Source organism: Nerophis lumbriciformis, linkage group LG04 (assembly GCF_033978685.3).
Source record: "Nerophis lumbriciformis linkage group LG04, RoL_Nlum_v2.1, whole genome shotgun sequence".
Classification (NCBI taxonomy): Eukaryota; Metazoa; Chordata; class Actinopteri; order Syngnathiformes; family Syngnathidae; genus Nerophis; species Nerophis lumbriciformis.
The window spans coordinates 434,865-454,840 of NC_084551.2; the positions used below are offsets into that span (position 1 = coordinate 434,865).

At 41.9% G+C, this 19,976-nt stretch overlaps 1 protein-coding gene across 4 annotated transcripts in view; it reads right to left on the reverse strand.

The window, feature by feature from the left end:
* The window catches only part of lipeb (lipase, hormone-sensitive b), a 72,637-nt gene that overhangs the window by 13,771 nt on the left and 38,890 nt on the right, over positions 1–19,976 (reverse strand). For all 4 annotated transcript variants that reach the window (XM_061947179.1, XM_061947170.1, XM_061947195.1 and 1 more), the window contains 7 exons: positions 19,729–19,874; positions 14,605–14,790; positions 13,738–13,890; positions 7,854–7,998; positions 5,149–5,376; positions 4,386–4,568; positions 3,156–3,334 (listed from right to left, as the gene is read on the reverse strand). In XM_061947179.1, the coding sequence (XP_061803163.1) occupies positions 3,156–3,334; positions 4,386–4,568; positions 5,149–5,376; positions 7,854–7,998; positions 13,738–13,890; positions 14,605–14,790; positions 19,729–19,874 (1,220 nt within the window). The remainder of the gene's footprint in view (positions 1–3,155; positions 3,335–4,385; positions 4,569–5,148; positions 5,377–7,853; positions 7,999–13,737; positions 13,891–14,604; positions 14,791–19,728; positions 19,875–19,976) is intronic.

Sequence of the window (19,976 nt, forward strand, 5' to 3'; positions counted from 1 at the left end):
TTGAAATATTTTTTCAGTTAAATGTTGCATAATTTGTGTGTTTGCCATATAAAAACCAATGTTTTCTTTGACAAAAAGGTCATAAACGTGGTTCCTGGTTTGATCCCCTGCTTTTGCCATCTTAGTCACGTCCGTTGTATCTTTGAGCAGGACACTTCAACCTTGCTCCTGATGGGTTGCGGTGTGAATGTGTCAAAGCGCTTTGAGTACCTTGTACATAGAAAGGCGCTATACAGGTATAACCCATTTACCATTTAAAACAAACAAATTAAATAAGAAAATAAAACAATAATAGAATTATGACTTATTTTTAGAACGTTTATGAGTGTGTATATGAATGTTCTCATTCATCCAGGTCCTTGTAATCTCAGGGCATTCAATCAATTGCAACTGGACTGTTTGGTTTGTCATAGAAGACTTTCGCCTTCCATCCGAGCAGGCTTCATCAGTTCATGCTCATAGACTTCGATTGGTCAGATCTAGTCTTAGACTTCAATTGGTCAGATCTAGTCTGATTAAATCTGACCAATCAAAGTCTAAGACTAGATCTGACCAATCAAAGTCTTTGAGCAGACAGTCTATGAGCAGATCTAATCTGATTCAATCTGACCAATCTAAGTCTAAGACTTGATCTGACCAATCAAAGTCTTTGAGCAGACCTAGTCTATGAGCAGGTCTCGTCTGATTCAATCTGACCAATCTAAGTCTAAGACTAGATCTGACCAATCAAAGTCTTTGAGCAGACCTAGTCTATGAGCAGGTCTAGTCTGATTCAATCTGACCAATCTAAATCTAAAACTAGATCTGACCAATCAAAATCTTTGAGCAGACCTAGTCTATGAGCAGATCTAGTCTGATTAGATCTGACCAATGAGCATGAACTGATGAAGCCTACTGTGGTATTGGCATCAGCCGCTAGACTAGGTCTGACCAATCTAAGTCTATGAGCACGAACTGATGAAGCCTACTCAGATGAGAGGCGAAACGTCTTCGAAGACAAACCCAACAGTCCAGTTTCAATCGATTGAATGCCCTGAGAACTTTTATGAGTAGGGCCCAATGGTATTTTTTTTTACTCTCATTGCTCAAAAAATAATAATGAATTCAAATCAAAAGGTGTTATGATTACATAAAATATAAAAATATATATTTTTCATTTTATATTTTTATTTCAACAGACTCTCGCGCCGTACCTGCCGTCAAAACTCTCAAGACCGACTGCACAGTTCCTAACTTCACAATAAAAGCGGCGCTACATCCTGCCTATGCTAACAAAATAAGAGTCTCAGGAAGCTGCCGTGCACAAGCTAGCAAGTTACGGAGTTTGCCGCCAATGTATTTCTTGTAAAGTGTATAAAGACGAGTATGGAAGCTAGACAAATAAGATGCCAAAAACCAACCACTTCCATGTGGTATTGGACAGAAAGGAGGACTTTTTTATTCTCCTCCATTTGAAAATGCAGACGTATATTTTTCATTTTATATCAACAGATAGACCTGAAGTTCATCAGGAGATTAAAGTGTTGAATAATAAAAAATAAAGACATGCACCTGGGGATAGGTTGATTGGCAACTAGGGCTGGGCGATGTATCGATATACTCGATATATCGCGGGTTTGTCTCTGTGCGATATAGAAAATGACTATATCGTGATATTCGATTATACGTTCTCACGCAGTTGCTTTTAGTAGCGGGCATTACACTACAGGCTTTTATCATTCTTTCCTGTCTCTCCTTCACAGAGACATAAAAACAAGTGAACCTTCTTACATACGTCACATGTGCAACGTCATACGCCCTCGCGGAGCAGAGAGGTAGCGACATGGTAACGTTAGCTGTGGTGCTAGTGGAGCCGTGCGAGTTGTAATAAGAGAGAGAGAGAGAAGGTGCGAATCTGGTAACAAATGGAGGAAGAATTAATTCCCAAGAAAAACAGCACAGGGTCCATCGTCTGGCGGTGGTTTGGCTTCAAGCGGGAATATGGTCAACATTTATGCGGAAAAAGTGTTGCTACAAATAGTAGCACCATTTGAAAAGTGTCAACATCTCCGTTCGGTGCCACACCAACAAAATGGCGAGGCAACCATTTCCAGATCAACACCGTATGAAAAAAATAGTCAACAACAGAAGGAGATAACGTCCGCAGGAACCTACCACATAGCGAAGCACATACACTATTTGATTTCCTATTATGCAGCTCAATTTTATTTGACACTTATTGAAATACCTTGTGTGACATCATGCACAAAAGTGCACTTTTTTGTTTTAAACTATTGTAGTGGCGTTCTTTACAAAAAGTACACTTTAATTTAGTGTTGTTTTGATATGTCATCTTAGTGACATCATGCACTTACAGCTTGTTTTAAAATGTCTCTGACAATCTTGCACTTTCTGTTTTGAAATGACATGAATGTTTGTGCCGCTGCTTAATAACTGTTTAATGAATACACTTTTAGTTGTGATTTCCCTCTCTGCATGAAAGTTTAACATGAGCATATATTAATGCAGTATGAAGAAGAATGTTTTAATGTAGACACATAGAATCATCATACTGCTGTGATTATATGCATCAAGTGTTCATTCAAGGCTAAGGCAAAATATCGAGATATATATTGTGTATCGTGACAGGGCCTAAAAATATTGAGATATTAATAAAAGGTCATAATGCCCAGCCCTATTGGCAACACTAAATTGGCCCTAGTGTGTGAATGTGAGAGTGAATGTTGTCTATCTGTGTTGGCCCTGCGATGAGGTGGCGACTTGTCCAGTTTGTACCCGGCAACTTCCACCCGAATGCAGCTGAGATAGGCTCCAGCACCCCCCGCGACCCCGAGAGGGACAAGCGGTAGAAAATGGATGGATGGATATATGACTGGGGCTAAAGGTAAAAAAAAATCTGCATATTGGATTGGTTTTGAAAATGAAAAATATCTAAATGGTCGTCGCATGGTTTAATTTTTCAGTGTATGGCCCTCAGTGGAGAAGGTTTGGACACCTCTACTCTAAAGCATGACAGTATCATTTATTCTAGTTAAAGTACACATTTCTGCTCAATTTGTTGTAGTCCATGCAGTTCAATTGTTTTCATAAATACAACTTCCTTTCAGCTCTTTGAAATAAAAGGTTCATTTCATCTGGACAGCAGTGTGACCTACATTGCGTTCAGACAGGAGTGGTGCACAGTGGGAGGTGGAATTATGGGTTACCAGGTCCTGGCATGTCTGGCTCTTCCCAGATAATTTGCCAGTGTGGAGGTTTGTGGGCTCCGAGGACGCTGGGGGGTCCACGTGAGGAGAGCAGATGGACGTCTCTGACACGCTCTTCCTCACCACGTCTGAGACAAGGAAACAGAAATTCAATGGGAGGCTTAAAGCGGTACCCGTATAAATAAACTGCGAGGGCGTGATCTGGCTAAGGGGTCATCGGGGAAATTTATGGTTGCGGTAATGAACAATTAATGTCAAGATACCTCTTGTTCCAGTGAGGGGAAATGATATGAATTGATTTACGTACACAGGTGAAATCCAACAGGGAGACGATAAGTGGACCCCGAGTAAAGATTAGTGATGTGTCTTTTGCGAGCGAATGACTAGAGCTGGCCTCTGATTGGGAGTAGGGATGGACAATATTGCCTAACATTTATATTGCTATATGTATATTGCCACCTCCTGCGATAACGATACACATCACAATATTATTATTTGCTATGTAAATGATAATAAAAAAACATTTCATTACAGGTTACAAAAGCTGCTTATTTAGCTGTTGATGTATGTGGTAACATATTGCATTGTGGTTGTATTACTTTCTCAAAACTATGATTAATCTATTTGATAACTTACTGTTAATTGCTGCTTACTTTCTGTTGTAACATGTTTTTGTATACACTTTTGTTAAAATGTAATAAGGACTTATGCCTCTGTTGTTGGGATACATTACATGAGTCTTGGAGCATTCACACAATTAAAAAGCAGAGTCTAGCGTGTGTAAGAAAACTATTTTGAAAATGCTCCAACATGCACAGGCTTAAATGCAATTATTCACCCATCAGTGCAATGAGGAGAAAAAAAGACAAATAATTAAAGCTGATAGTAATGAAGGTGCATGTGTGTGTACCGCCACTGTCACCGTTAAAAATAGTTAAGTTTGTTTTTGTACATAAAAATAAATTTTTTGTAGCATCTTTAATTAATTCCGCTCATTATTTTTACATTATTGTTGGTGATAAAGTAAATTCAGCAACAACAAAAAATGCAAGCGCCGTTAAGGAAAGGAAAGAGGCGTCTCTTTTTAGATCAAATAATTATCTGAATAAAACATGTCGCTGTAATCAAGGGTGCAACAAACGCAAACATATTTGAAGTACACTTTATGCACGGCTTTACCAGTGGTTTCCCCTGACTCTACATCCGTGCTGGAGGGGATGGCGGCCCTGTTGGAGTCCAGTAAAGAGTGGATCCAGTTGGACGCTCCCTGTCGAAAGTCTCGCAGCAGCAGCGCCGTGTCCCTCCTCACCATGCTGAGTGTGCTCTCCTTCTCCACCTGCTTCTCCGTCTGCGGCTCATTACCTGGACCAAGAGACAAGTGGGGGCATTAGATTAAAGAGGGTGTGGGGGGTTTTGACATAAAAACTGGGAAGGTGATAAAAGGAAAATGCTGCAATAGTAAATAAATGTGCTGATTCAATGTTGCAAAAGGCAATTTGTTAATAGTGCAGATAACAACGAGGAGGGAATAACAAAGTGATAGTTATTGCCCGTAAACAAAGTAAAGACTATTTCCTTGATAGGCTTAATTAATATGGTCGTTCGCTGTTGTCCCCACTTGTCAGACAAACGTTTCTGCGGGTCCTGCTTATTTACATGCCACAATAAGCACATTTGGGGAACAATATAAATGCTAATAAGAGGATTTGCCAGTTTTACAATCACAACTCTCGCTAAGGAAGAAATTATTTATATTTCACGAGAGCAGACAAACCTCTGTGATGAATACGATCATTAAAACCTAAAGCAAGGGCGACACAGAGGAATAATTTACCCTTTAAAACATTGCTCATTATAACGAAAAACTGGTAAAGGAAGCCGAGGACGTTATAAATGGTGCACATCAAAAACAAAAACCTGCATCCTACAGCAGGACACGCACCTGAGTAGGCGCTGAGACACCTGGAGAGAACACTCAGCGGCAGCAAGGGATCCATGAGGGTGAGCAGACGGGAGGGCGAGGCGTAGGCGGTCAGCAGGGTGGCCGGGTAGGCAGCCACGATGCCATCTGGCATTCGGACGCCGTAGGCCGCGGCACGCAACGACGTCGTCACGCACAGGTTGCCTCCGGCACTGTCGCCCGCCAGACAAACCTTCTCTCCGGTCCAGCCTGGAAATATTGTTGCGGTAGGTGACAAGATGGAAAAAGAGGGAAACGTTGCGGTTTCATGAGTGCCACAGAGGTGCTAAAAACGACATAAAAAGTGTGTAAAACAAACGTATATGTGCGTTTTGTCTCCCCTGTGGCTATAACCAACAAAAACGTCTCATAGAAATCACTTTTTGACACTGCATGCTCAAGCAGGCACATTCCATTTGCATCCAAATAACCTGCATTTCTTTCTGCCCAACTACTCTATCTAAACAGATCCAGTAGCAGAACTACACAACGCTGTGCTGAAAGTGTGTTGACCAAAATCTACCTTTTTTACTGTGATACCTTCATTTACGGGTAATTTCAGATACGAGTGGTCTCTTAGCTTTTTGGGATGCTTTAAGTTGGGAGCATACCATAAGTAACGAGCATTTTAATTGTTGGTTTAAGTAATATTTGTGACAGGGTTATGCCGTTTGAGCAATAAAGAGTTAATATGTTGTTACAAGTTTTGACTCGACAGTTGACGTGCGCGTTTGAGCTCCTCTCAGAGATCGACACAATCCTGCCCTCCAACCATCGAAACTAAGGCTAGTGCAAAGGAGAGGAGGCGGGCTATCAAATCTGAGAAACAAACCATTAAAAAAATATGTCCTTTCTGCGAGCACTCAGTCTGCAGCATGAAGTCACAAATGCCCAAACGACAAACATTTATCCATTAAAATATTGAGAAGCTACAGATGCTGTCATTGCCATCTTTCAATTTGTTTTGTTTGGTCCTGACTCATCAAACCGTATGGTCGAGCATTACCTTTGGTACAGACATAAATGTTTGGTACAACATTTATGTCTGTACCAAAAACAAAAAACGTATGGTCGAGCATTACTGTATTTTTCGGACTATAAGTCGCAGTTTTTTTCATCGTTTGGCCGGGGGTGCGACTTATACTCAGGAGCGACTATGTGTGAAATTAACACATTAGCGTAAAATATCAAATAATATTATTGATCTCATTCACGTAAGAGACTAGACGTATAAGATTTCATGGGATTTAGCGATTAGGAGTGACAGATTGTTTGGTAAACGTATAGCATGTTCTATATGTTATAGTTATTTGAATGACTCTTACCATAATATGTTACGTTAACATACCAGTTGCTTATTTATGCCTCATATAACGTACACTTATTCAGCCTGTTGTTCACTATTCTTGATTTATTTTAAATTGCCTTTCAAATGTCTATTCTTGGTGTTGGCTTTTATCAAATAAATTTCCCCAAAAAACGCGACTTATACTCCTGTACTACTTATATATGTTTTTTTCCTTCTTTATTATGCATTTTCGGCCGGTGCGACTTATACTCCGAAAAATACGGTACCTTTGGTACAGACATAAATATTTTGTGCAAACATTTATCCATAAAAATATTGAGAAGCTACAGATACTGTTTTTGCCATGTTTCAATTTGTTTTGTTTGGTCCGGACTCATCAAACCGTATGGTCGAGCATTACCTTTTGTTACAGACATAAATATTTTTGTACAAACATTTATCCATAAAAATATTGACAAGCTACAGATGCCGTCTTAGCCATGTTTCAATTTGTTTTGTTTGGTCCGGACTCATCAAACCGTATGGTCGAGCTTTACCTTTGGTACAGACATAAATGTTTGGTAGGTCATTTATGGATAAATGTTTGGTACAAACATGTATCCATAAAATGATTGGGAAGCTACAGATGTTGTCTTTGCCATGTTTCAATTGGTTTTGTTTGGTCCAGACTCATTAAACCATACGGTCAAGCATTACCTTTGGTACAGACATACCGGTACATATCGCTTGTTGTCAACTCTGACTTTTCTGGTGCGTCACTTAAATATGCTCTATAAAAACAAGTTGCTTATAATAGGCAGATAAGTAGCCTTGGAAACACTAGCCCCAAGGAGACCTTGCATTAGTCCAGTCCTCAAGGTAAATGCTGAACAACATTAATAATTTCAGAGGGCCGGGCTGTCAAAAGCTTTTTGAGGTATAAGCTTGGTCGTGGAACACAATGTGCTTGTAAGTTGAGGCACCACTGTTCCAGAATTTAGCTGATTAAGGACACTCAGCATGGTACTTGGCTTCATTTTAAGATGTAGTGGTGGGTGTATACTCAGACACAGGCTATCATGTCCACGAGGAAGGTTTATCCGTCATAATGTCATGAACACCCTTAAGGCAAAGCTTCAGTGCCTCTTCTCTTAAAAACAGAGCAAACAAATGAGGGGGATTAAAGATTTTTCTCACATTAACCCATACACAGGCTCCAGGCACACGTTACTGTTAGAACATCATTAAAAATTCATCATTCAAGGTCAATTAAAACAGGATTATTGTCTTTGTAAAGACATAAATGTTGCTCTCGTGTGGCAAGTAAGTAAAATTACTAGTTTTTATATACTTTATATAGAAGTTAAGTGTCAAGGGGAGTGTACTGTAAGTACTGTACCAAGTAGGTGGTGGTTCTTCAGAGCCCAACAGTATGCGTAGAAGCACTCCTCTAGGGCCCGTGGAAAGGGGGCCTCGGGTGCCAGGGAGTAGTCCACTGACAGAATGGGGACGCCGAGGTCCTGGGACCAGCTCTTGAGATAGGGCTGCACAAAACAACAACACAAGTGTACTGTATAGGTAGTGGATAACAGACTATAGTTTCAAAGGGAATTTTTAATATGCTGTTAAAGCGATGAGAGGCAACAGCTGCCACAAGAAAGAGAAAAAAGGGATGAGCAGAGAGTGGTGACAAAAGTTATGAAAATGACTCGTCCCTGTGATGTCGTCTATCTCATTTCTGGCTTGCTGTCTAGACAAAGGATCGCTGGCCCTCTCGCTCACCTCAATTTTCTCTAGTGTGCGTCTATAATAAAAGACATCCTGTCCTTATTTGATAGGGGAAAGACAAAAGGGTGCGTACGAGCAGGTTAAAACAGCAGAGATTTTGGACTTCAAGGCTTGTCATGAGTTTTATTTTTTTGAACATGTCAGGCAAAGTGAGGTGCGTCTATAGTTTAGTGTCACCTCGACAATTGCTGACTCAGCCGCTCCAAAAACTCAGCAGTGTCGGAAGACTCCTGCTGTTATAATAAATGAGCTCAGGAAATTGAGTGTGTGTGTGTGGTCAACACGGGTATTCCTAAAACCAGTTCATCAAATTTGTGTGCACTTTTTGACCAAAAGTGGATCATCTGAGATAGTGCTGGTGTACCTAATGAAGTGTCCATTGTGTGCGTACTGTCAATCATATGAGTGTCAACATGAGTCAAAGTAGGCTAGACTACTGCAACTCACTTCTTGTCGGGATCACCAGCAAGAACATCCAGAAGCTGCAGTACCGTACTTGCAGAATAGTGCTGCTAGGATCCTGATGAGAGTGCGGAAATGCGACCACATCACACCACTTCTCAAATCCCTTCACTGGCTTCCTGTTCCACTCAGGATTGAATACAAAGTCTCCCTACTAACCCACCAGTGCCTCCATGGTAATGCCCCCCTTTACCTCAAGGAACTGCTCAACCCCAAATCCTCCACACGACACCTCCGCTCTGGACAGGCTAACCTCCTCCAACCTCCGAGGACAAAGCTACGAACAATGGGAGACCGGGCTTTCTGCTCCACCGCTCCCTGTCTGTGGAACGCTCTTCCTGACCACCTGAGGGCACCACAGACTGTGGATGCTTTTTAAAAAGGCTTAAAAACCCTTCTTTTTTTTTTTAAAAGCCTTTTTTTTAGATTTATGCGTGGTAGTTCTGGCGATTAGGCTGTTCTAGTTTTTATTTATATTTATTTTATTACTTTTCTATTTTTTTTTTAATACACTGTAGCACTTTGAGGTTGTTTGCTCAATGTAAAGTGCTTTTTACAAATAAAATCTATTATTATTATTATAAAGTTGATGCCGGTCAAGGCAAGCTCATCATTCACAAGTATGAAGGCAGTAAAACTAAGGGGTGTGTTGCAGTGTTAGTTTTCTGCCCAAGGCTGGTTAATTTTACATGACTGCGGAAACCGTTGTGGTGCACACTTCCTGGCAGCAACAAAAAATAATAGACAAGCTCGTACGCACACATTCACACATATCCATAGAATTCCTGTCTTGCATCTATTCTTTAACGATGCACAAATGGAGCTGCAAGGGACTCTAAAGTGAACAGAAGTCATTAATTTGTAATATGAGTCAGCATCACCGCGCAACCATCACTAGAGCAGCTGCCGCATCCTTTGACCAGGTGTTAGAACTCCTGTCCAAGCAACTTTGAGGTAGAAGAGCGATGACCTGGCAACATGTCCAAATGGGTGATTATTACTTTTTTAGGTCTAGGAGAACACAAATGAGGTACTCGAAAGCCTATATGGTCTTAGTTCATTCAGAATGACAGCGTTGCTAAGCCTCTGCTCTAAAAGCTCCTTTGTCATGCTCCAGTTGCTTTTGCGAAACCAGGAAGTTGCAGGACACATTGTATTTCCTGAAAAGTTGTCCTGCATCACAGCGTGCAACTACTGGTGAACATGACAACACAAGGAAGCTAAAAACAGTATTCTCTCCATCACTGCTGAGTCCTATAATTAAAGATGGCAGCACAAAGCAGAAAGAGCAGAATTAATTTAAGGTATTTCCTCAAATATACAGTATGCCTCATACTCACTGCAGCTGAATGCGAATATATTAACATGTAGCTGCATATTGTGCAAACATTAATTTATTTCAGGTTTGAGTTCTCTACAGACTAAGAGACCACCTAAAGCAGAGTCTTAACCTGGATCCTGTCCTATACGGATCATAATACACATTTTCCATGAATTTGTAATGTATTGAGATAGAATCCCTGTATATGACCTGTTAGAATAATTGTATCTAAGTTATCACAAAACTTTGTGTTACATTGAGTTCAGCTCGCCCTGCGAGAGAACAAAAGCTGTCTTTGATCCTACCAAGAAGAAGACTTGTAAAACTCCACTGTGTAGGATGGGAAGCAACATGAAGGTGTTCTGTTTCTTTGATGTATTGTAATCCACAGAAAGATTTTGTCTTGACTTGAGAACTACAAAGCGGCGGGGAAGCAGGACCAGACTCCCCTCCAGGCAAACTTTTCTTTGAACTGTTTTGTGGCCAAAGGCAGCACCTGTTTACGACCCCCTCCCTTTAGAAACAGCTGTTGCCATGTAATCAGGGAAAGTCCAAATAAAAGAGGAGGCGTACAATCTTTCGTCAGAGCGTGGAACACTGTACAAGGGTACAGGTGTACGCGTTTCTCCTCATTGAGCCAAATTTAATTCTGTCTCCGTTTAATTCCTTGCTTCTTGTCTTGTTTAATAGATTTCATCAGTGTTTGAACCTGACATGACCACCTTTTCGATATTAGATAAATACAAACTAATGAGAGCTGTTCTACTAAAAAATAACTAAACAAAAAAAATGTGATGATCAATAAAACATAATACACCGTAAGCGTGGCGCAGTGGGAGATTGGCCGTGCGCGACCCGAGGGTCCCTGGTTCAATCCCCACCTAGTACCAACCTCGTCATGTCCGTTGTGTCCTGAGCAAGACACTTCACCCTTGCTCCTGATGGGTGCTGGTTAGCGCCTTGAATGGCAGCTCCCTCCATCAGTGTGTGAATGTGTGTGTGAATGGGTAAATGTGGAAGTAGTGTCAAAGCGCTTTGAGTACCTTGAAGGTAGAAAAGCGCTATACAAGTACAACCCATTTATCATTTATTATTTAAAACACAGCTACAATTCGGCTTCCTCTGCATTGGCCTTGGCAAGGCTGTGCTGTCAACACCCCAGCGAGACCATTGCAGTGAAAGATGCTCTGAAGAAAATTCCTCCCCTCCTTCAAAGATCGCTAGGATGTTGACTCTGTGTCGGAAGGCTGAGCGGAGCGACCTCTTGGGTTATAGACTACTACACAGATACGCACACATACCCCCACCCCAACTCCGCCCTACGCCTTTGCTGTATAATGGCCTACGGAGCAGCGCCCTGATGGCTGCAGCTTCGGACCAGATGCCTCTCCCTCCCCCGTTGCAAGTCTTGAGTTTGTTGTGAGCCGTAATGTGTTCATATGTGCCTTGTTTTGTTCAAGGTTTTTTTCTGGTCTCAAACTGAGCCCAGTCTCAAAGGAGCTTAGTATGAGAGCTGCTTTTTCTCTCCTCCTCCTCCCATGTTTACCTTTTTGTGGCAAAACATCAGTCTTCCTGTTCTGTATATGCCTGTAACTGTATTCATTATGTCTGCTTTTTGATGGTTGTACTGAAAATTAATCTCATAGTATTTTTTAAGTGCAATGACAATAAAGCCAGGAACGACCTCAAAAATGTCTACTCATGTTGTTTCGTAAGCAAATCAGATTAAATCTCTGTGGTTTGCTTTACTTTGCTGCAATTGCCTCAAGTTATCAATTTGTCACAATTGAAATTTAATAATTTGATTTCTTGATTTTTATACGCCATCTATGTCGAATCAGGCTTTCTTTTGCAAGTTATAACAGTATAAAAAAAAAAGTTGCCTGGAGACAGCAGACACTGGTCAACCAATGACAGAGTAGAAAGAAGTAAGGTGTGTAAGAGGATTCATTAGAAAATAATTAGATTATCCACACATTCCATGTGATAGTATTATTTCACAGAGATGCTGACAAATGCGTTTTGGTTGTTTTGGCAGGCTAATATATTAAACAACAATAGTCAGGGTGCAGAAAAATACAAAACCCAAAACCAGTGAAGTTGGCACATTGTGTAATTCGTAAATAAAAACAGAATACAATGATTTGCAAATCCTTTTTAAACTTATATTCAATTGAATAGACTGCAAAGACAAGATATTTAATGTTCGAAATGAGAAACGTAATTTTTTTTGTTGCAAATAATCATTACCGGTAACTTAGAATTTAATGGCAGCAACACATTGCATAAAAGTTGGCACAGGGGCATTTTTACCACTTTGTTACATGGCCTTTCCTTTTAAAAACACTCAGTAAACGTTTGGGAACTGAGGAGACATGTTTTAAGCTTTTCAGATGGAATTCTATCCCATTCTTGCTTGATGTACAGCTTAAGTTGTTCAACAGTCCAGGGTCTCCGTTGTCGTATTTTAGGCTTCATATTACGCCACACATTTTCAATGGGAGACAGGTCTGGACTACAGGCAGGCCAGTCTAAGACCCCCACTCTTTTACTATGAAGCCACGATGTTGTAACACGTGGCTTGGCATTGTTTTGCTGAAATAAGCAGGGGCGTCCATGATAACATTGCTTGGATGGCAACATATGTTGCTCCAAAACCTGTATGTACCTTTCAGCATTAATGGTGCCTTCGCAGAGGTGTAAGTTACCCATGTCTTGGGCACTAATACACCCCCATACAATCACAGATGCTGCCTTTTGAACTTTGCGCCTATAACAATTAGTTCTTTTTCTCTTTGGTCCGGAGGACACAACGTCCACAGTTTCCAAAAACAATTTGAAATATGGACTCGTCAGACCACAGAACACTTTTCCACCTTGCATCAGTCCATCTTAGACGAGCGAAGCCGGCGGCGTTTCTGGGTGTTGTTGATAAATGTCTTTCGCTTTGCATAGTAGAGTTTTAACATGCACTTACAGATGTAGCGACGAACTGTAGTTTCTGACAGTGGTTTTCTGAAGTCTTCCTGAGCCCATGTGGTGATATCCTTTACACACTGATGTCGGTCTTTGATGCAGTACCGCCTGAGGGATCGAAGGTCCGTAATATCATCGCTTACGTGCAGTGATTTCTCCACATTTTCTGAACCTTTTGATGATATTACAGACTGTAGATGGTAAAATCCCTAAATTCCTTACAATAGTTTGTTGAGAAATGTTGTTCTTAAACTGTTCGACAATTTGCTCACGCATTTGTTCACAAAGTGGTGACCCTCGCCCCATCCTTGTTTGTGAATGACTGAGCATTTCATGGTAGCTGCTTTTATACCCAACCATGGCACCCACCTGTTTCCAATTAGCCTGTTCACCTGTGGGATGCTCTAAATAAGTGTTTGATGAGCATTCCTCAACTTTATCAGTCTTTTTTGCCACTTGTGCCAGTTTTTTTGAAACATGTTGCAGGCATCAAATTCCAAATGCTAATATTTGCAAAAAATAATGTTTACCAGTTCGAACGTTAAGTATCTTGTCTTTGCAGGGAATTCACATGAATGTAGGTTGAAAAGGATTTGCAAATCATTGTATTCTGTTTTTATTTACCATTTACACGACATGCTAACTTCACTGGTTTGGGGTTTTGTAATATATGGCCTTCCGGTCAGGGTTAGAAAAACCTAAAAAAAAAAGCCTGTTAAATCCCTAAAAATCTCACCTCATGGGATTTGGATGTCTGAGCCACAAAGCCTCCACCGTGGAAGTGGATGAGCAGGCAGGGGGATGAAGGCAGATGCTTGGTCTTCATACCCAGTGAGAGGGAGATGGAACCTGCCTCGGAGCGGGTTAGAGACAACATCGTCTTACTGTCCTGGAGAGAGCAGAAGGCAAAGAATGATGATCAATCCTCGTAGAACAAACAATGCAAATGGTTTAAATATAAAACATCACATCATGACAATGAAAAGGCAAAACATTATAAACAGAGACAGTTTTACTGCGAGTGTTAGGGCCCTGTGGAAAGTAGGATTAACTACTGTAGCTGTTGTGCACCTGCTTGAACACACTAATTCTCATTGTGTAACGTAAACAAGGAGCACTGATGAGATTCTGCAGACAGAGAAAGAGGAGTTTGTAATTTTGTGACATCATAAAGCGGAGTGTTATTTTGTTTTTGGCAAATCAATGACTTAGAGGCGTTGGCTGGATTGCTTCTCTGGTTACGTGCCAGGCTCTAAACAAGAAGGATGAGCGGGGAGAAGGAGAGAAAGGCAGCGTCGTGGGGGGAAAAAAAGTGACAGTGACGCCTATGAAGGCAAAACAGCGTGAGAGAGCGGGTGATAAGGACGGGGATTTATGTGTGAAGACATTTGGGAGAAGCTGTCACCTTTCTGAGAGCAAAACACCAATGCTATGGTGCTAAAAAAAAAGCTGAAATAGTTTGAATCAATTGAATTTGCAAGCATGACTGAGAAGACCCAGTGGAAAAAAACGAGTGTTAAACTAGGTCAGACAACAAGTATTAGTTTGTATCATGCAGTCTTTTCATTGCACCACACCACCAACAGAATGGCAATGAGAGTACCTGTCCTTCCCGTAAGTCATACGAGAGGAGTCTCATCTGAACAGGAGCGATGCCGATGTGAGCCGACGGCGGCGCGATGGTCACAGAGGCTGCGTGGTTGGCTGCCAACGGGAGGTCAAGGGGCACGGGAGGCACAGAGAGCGCTCGGTTCACCTTGACCGTAACAGATGTCATACTGGCGAGGCTCTGCGAGGAGGAGAAATAGGACACATTGAGAAGGGAAAAAAGGGGCTCCTGAGTTACACTGCAAGTCGGGTCACTGTAGAGAGAAAGAGAAACTTGATGACATGAATAAATTGAATTCCACTCTGTTATTACGAACCCACAGTCAGTCCAAACGCATAATAATAAAAAGGCTGCTTTTACCAGCAGGAGGAAAATAGTGTTTGATATGGTTTTAATATGAGTACACTCACCAAGCGTACAGGGGTCAGCAAGGACAACAAGAGTATTACTTGTTTTCTCTCTGTTTGAAAATGTTCATTTTCAATCAGGTCTGCATTGTAAATGTGAATTTGTTCTAAATTACCATACCTGAATGAATAAAGGTTCAATTAAAAACAAAAAAATTAATCGTGTGCCGCTTTTCCGCTGCCAAACTGCGTAATCCGCATTGCATTTTAATTAGGTTTGTCAGAGTTTTACACGTGATTACTCACAAAGTTCATTGCACTATTATGTTTAAATGCAAGTGAATCACTGAATTTTTTTTATCAAATATGCTCCTTTACCTTCCTTAACGGATGAAGGTTAACTGAAAAGCAGCACAGGTTGCTATGATCAAGTCAATGCAAAAATGCGTAGAGAGGTCAACTTGTGTGCTCTGTGGAAAAGTTTGCTTCATCAGCACCATGTTATTTATGAAGTGTACATTTATATAGCGCTTTTTCTGAAGTGACTCAAAGCGCTGTACATTGTGAAACCCAATATCTAAGTTACATATAAACCAGTGTGGGTGGCACTGGGAGCAGTAACTAGGATGGCGGAAGCGGGGATCGAACCTGCAACCCTCAAGTTGCTGGCACGGCCGCTCTACCAACCGAGCTATACCGCCCCGATATGCAATATTATACATACTTGTTTGCAAGTTTTGAGCAAATACGGTAAATGATGTGCATTCAACTAAAGATAAAAAAGGTTAATATTTGACATTCTGACAATAAAATTGCATTTGTATCAGACTAGTGGAATAGTAGTTTTTAAGTTAATTTAAACTACGCAAGCAAGTAATTAACAGAGTTGAATCTTAATCAAAATTGTAGTGTGATTTTTCTAATTTAAACAAATCCTCATTTGACAGCATTAAACAAAATATAAATTGTACATAGCTGACAGATTGTTTTCATAGGGCGCACCGGATTAAAAGGCGCACTGCCGATGAGCAGGTCTATTCAGGTCTATTTTCATACAAAAGGCGCACCGGAATATAAGGCGCATTAAAAGGGGTCATATTATGATTTTTTTCAAAATTTAAAACACTATCTTGTGGTCCACATAACATGTGGCGGTGATTCTTTGGTTAAAGTGTTGCATAGATTATATAATAGCTTCGAGGTTGGTAAGCACAACCAGAATTATGCCGTACCGGGTTATAAGGCGCACTTGTACATTTTTGAGAAAATTAAAGGATTTTAAGTGCGCCTTATAGTCCGAAAAATATGGTACTTGTTTGCAAGTTTTGAGCAAATAAATGATGTGCATTCAACTAAAGATTAAAATAAAGGTTCATGGTTGACATTCTGACAAGAAAATTGCAATTGTGTCAGAATAGTGAAATCCTTTTTTAAGTTAATTCAAACTACATAAGTAAGTAATTAACAGAGATTAATCTTAATCAAAATTGTAGTGTGATTATTCTAATTTAAAGGCCTACTGAAATGATTTTTTTTTATTTAAACGGGGATAGCAGATCCATTCTATGTGTCATACTTGATCATTTCGCGATATTGCCATATTTTTGCTGAAAGGATTTAGTATAGAACAACGACGATAAAATTTGCAACTTTTGGTCGCTGATAAAAAAAAGCCTTGCCTGTAGCGGAAGTAGCGTGACGTCACAAGTTGAAAGGCTCCTCACATTTCCCCATTGTTTACACCAGCAGCGAGAGCGATTGGGACCGAGAAAGCGACGATTACCCCATTAATTTGAGCCAGGATGAAAGATTGGTGGATGAGGAACGTGAGAGTGAAGGACTAGAGTGCAGTGCAGGACGCATCTTTTTTCGCTCTGATCGTAACTTAGGTACAAGGGCTCATTGGATTCCACACTCTCTCCTTTTTCTATTGTGGATCATGGATTTGTATTTTAAACCACCTCGGATATTATATCCTCTTGAAAATGAGAGTCGAGAACGCGAAATGGACATTCACAGTGACTTTTATCTCCACGACAATACATCGGTGAAGCACTTTAGCTACGGAGCTAACGTGATAGCATCGGGCTTAACCGCAGATAGAAACAAAAGAAATAAACCCCTGACTGGAAGGATAGACAGAAAATCAACAATACTATTAAACCATGGACCTGTAACTACACGGTTAATGCTTTCCAGCCTGGCGAAGCTTAACAATGCTGTTGCTAACGACGCCATTGAATCTAACTTAGCTACGGACCTCGACAGAGCTATGATAAAAACATTAGCTCTCCACCTACGCCAACCCTCATCTGCTCATCAACACCGAAGCTCACCTGCGTTCCAGCGATCGACGGAGCGACGAAGGACTTCACCCTATCATCGATGCGGTCGGCGGCTAGCGTCGGATAGCGCCTCTGCTATCCATGTCAAAGTCCTCCTGGTTGTGTTGCTGTAGCCAGACGCTAATACACCGATCGCATCTACAGCTTTCTTCTTTGCAGTCTCCATTGTTCATTAAACAAATTGCAAAATATTCACCAACACAGATGTCTAGAATACTGTGGAATTTTGCGATGAAAACTGAGCTTTTTGTATTGGATACAATGGCGTCCCAATACTTCCGTTTCAACCATCGACGTCACGCGCATACGTCATCATACCTAGACGTTTTCAACCGGAAGTTTCGCAGGAAATTTAGAATTGCACTTTATAAGTTAACCCGGCCGTATTGGCATGTGTTGCAATGTTAAGATTTCATCATTGATATATAAACTATCAGACTGCGTGGTCGCTAGTAGTGGGTTTCAGTAGGCCTTTAAGAAAAATCATCATTTGACAGCAATAAACAAAATATAAATTGTACATAGCTGACATTGTTTTCAGAGCTTAATTTTATGATGTGTAAAAAAGACTACTTTTAAAAAAAAAACTAGTCCTCTGAAGTGTTCAGTGTATGGGGGTGGGGGTGGGCTCATCTATCTAGGGGTGTGTCATTTCCAATGATGTCATGAGACCTCACCGAAAGTTACAGTGCCTGGTTTCTCAAAAGTGGAGCAAGTAGGTGATAAACAGGACATATTTAGCTAATGTTTGGTGCCCTTAGGTTGCGTTTCTCAAATAGTGGGTCACAGTGATGTGTCTGAGGGGTAGCAAGCAGCATGGGAGATTTTAATTTGTATGTCTACGCTCTAGTATTCATATTAGAACGATACACAAGCCTGCATTCAGGTGGTAACAGTGCTTAATCGAATTAACAGGCTCCGTGTTCTTCCCAGTAGAAGTAGTAAGTACTAGAGATGCGCGGTTTGCGGACACAACCGCGGAGTCCGCGGATTATCCGCGGGTTGGGCGGTTGAAATAAAAAAAAAATTAGATTTTAAATAGATTCAGGCGGGTGGCAGTTAAACCAATTGGGAAATATGTATACATAGTTAAATGTTGTTACCCACATACGAAAAACGAGCAGGCACCTGCAGCATATGCCACAACAGAAGAAGAAAAAAAAAAAAGAGATGGACACTTTTACGGAGCGGAGAAGGGACGCCTCGCCGGGGTCCGGGACCGAGGCCCCTTCCCCCGAGAGGGCCCCACCGGGAGCCGTAGCTGAGGTGATCCGCGAGAAGGGCCCGACGCACGTCCAGGGTCACCACCGCGCCCACAGCACCGACACCCCGCCTCGTCCGCCATCGCCGCGGCCGGCGTCACGCGCAGCAGGTAAGCAGCTTACCTGCCCGCCACCCCCGTGTCCGGGGGCTCGTAACAGGGGTCACTCCGCGCGCAGTGCGCTCACAAAAGGGGTGGGGCTCATCCTGGTGAGCCGAGTGGGCCACTTTTGGTAAGCAGAACTGGCGCTGCGGGATGAACCGAACGCCGGGTTAAGGCGCCCGATGCCGACGCTCATCAGACCCCAGAAAAGGTGTTGGTTGATATAGACAGCTGGACGGTGGCCATGGAAGTCGGAACCCGCTAAGGAGTGTGTAACAACCCACCTGCCGAATCAACTAGCCCTGAAAATGGATGGCGCTGGAGCGTCGGGCCCATACCCGGCCGTCGCCGGCAGCGAGAGCCGCGAGGGCTAGGCCGCGACGAGTAGGATGGCCGCCGCGGTGCGCGCTGAAGCCTCGGGCGCGAGCCCGGGTGGAGCCGCCGCGGGTGCAAGGGACATCGCACCTCCACGCACTTGGAGGTGCGCTCAGCGCGGCTCCCAGATGATTGCGCACTGGTGTGCGTCTGGGCCGTGACAGTGTGGCACGCGAATGTCTCTGCTGCATTGGATCAGTCTCCTTTCTTTAACAGGCAAAAGCTTTATAACCTCACTAATGCCTTGCATCGTCTATTAGATATATAACAACGGGCGGGTGCGGTTTTGATTAAATGTTAGATCGGGTGGATGGCGGATGGTTGACGACTTTTGTGATGCGGTTGCGGATGAAATAATTGCCTATCCGCGCATCTCTATTAAGTACACAGGAACAAGTGTACAGAAATTTGTGACAGGAATTAAAAGAAAAAAGGACTGGCATTCATAGAGACTGTAACTCACAAAGTGTTAAGTTCTAAATAGTAATTAAAGTCAGGGGGGTCACAGATCAAATCTGTCCCCCAGCGGGGTGGTGGCAGAAAATATATGAGAAGCACTGATTTAGCGACAAATAATAATTACATCATCATTAAAAAATCACGTTTGCATTATAGGGGACATTTATTAGCGAGTAGCACTGCGGTGAACCCAGTGTGTAAGTATGTGCGTCTGTATGACTTTACCCACCGAAAGCACTTCATTCTCAGTAACGTTCCAGAAAGCCTTCCAGAAATGGACGTCGAGGTTCTGAGTGATGCGCTCAAATTCGGCCCCTCTTAACTCTGGATCAATGGCGTACTTGCCTGATGTGAAGATGGAGCTGGCTGCGACACCTGGGGGTGGGGAGGAAGACGTGAGACAAGAGTGACGAGGCAAAACAGGAAAATAAATGTCACTGCATTTGCATTGCAGCGTGTTTGGTTTAGGAGATGACA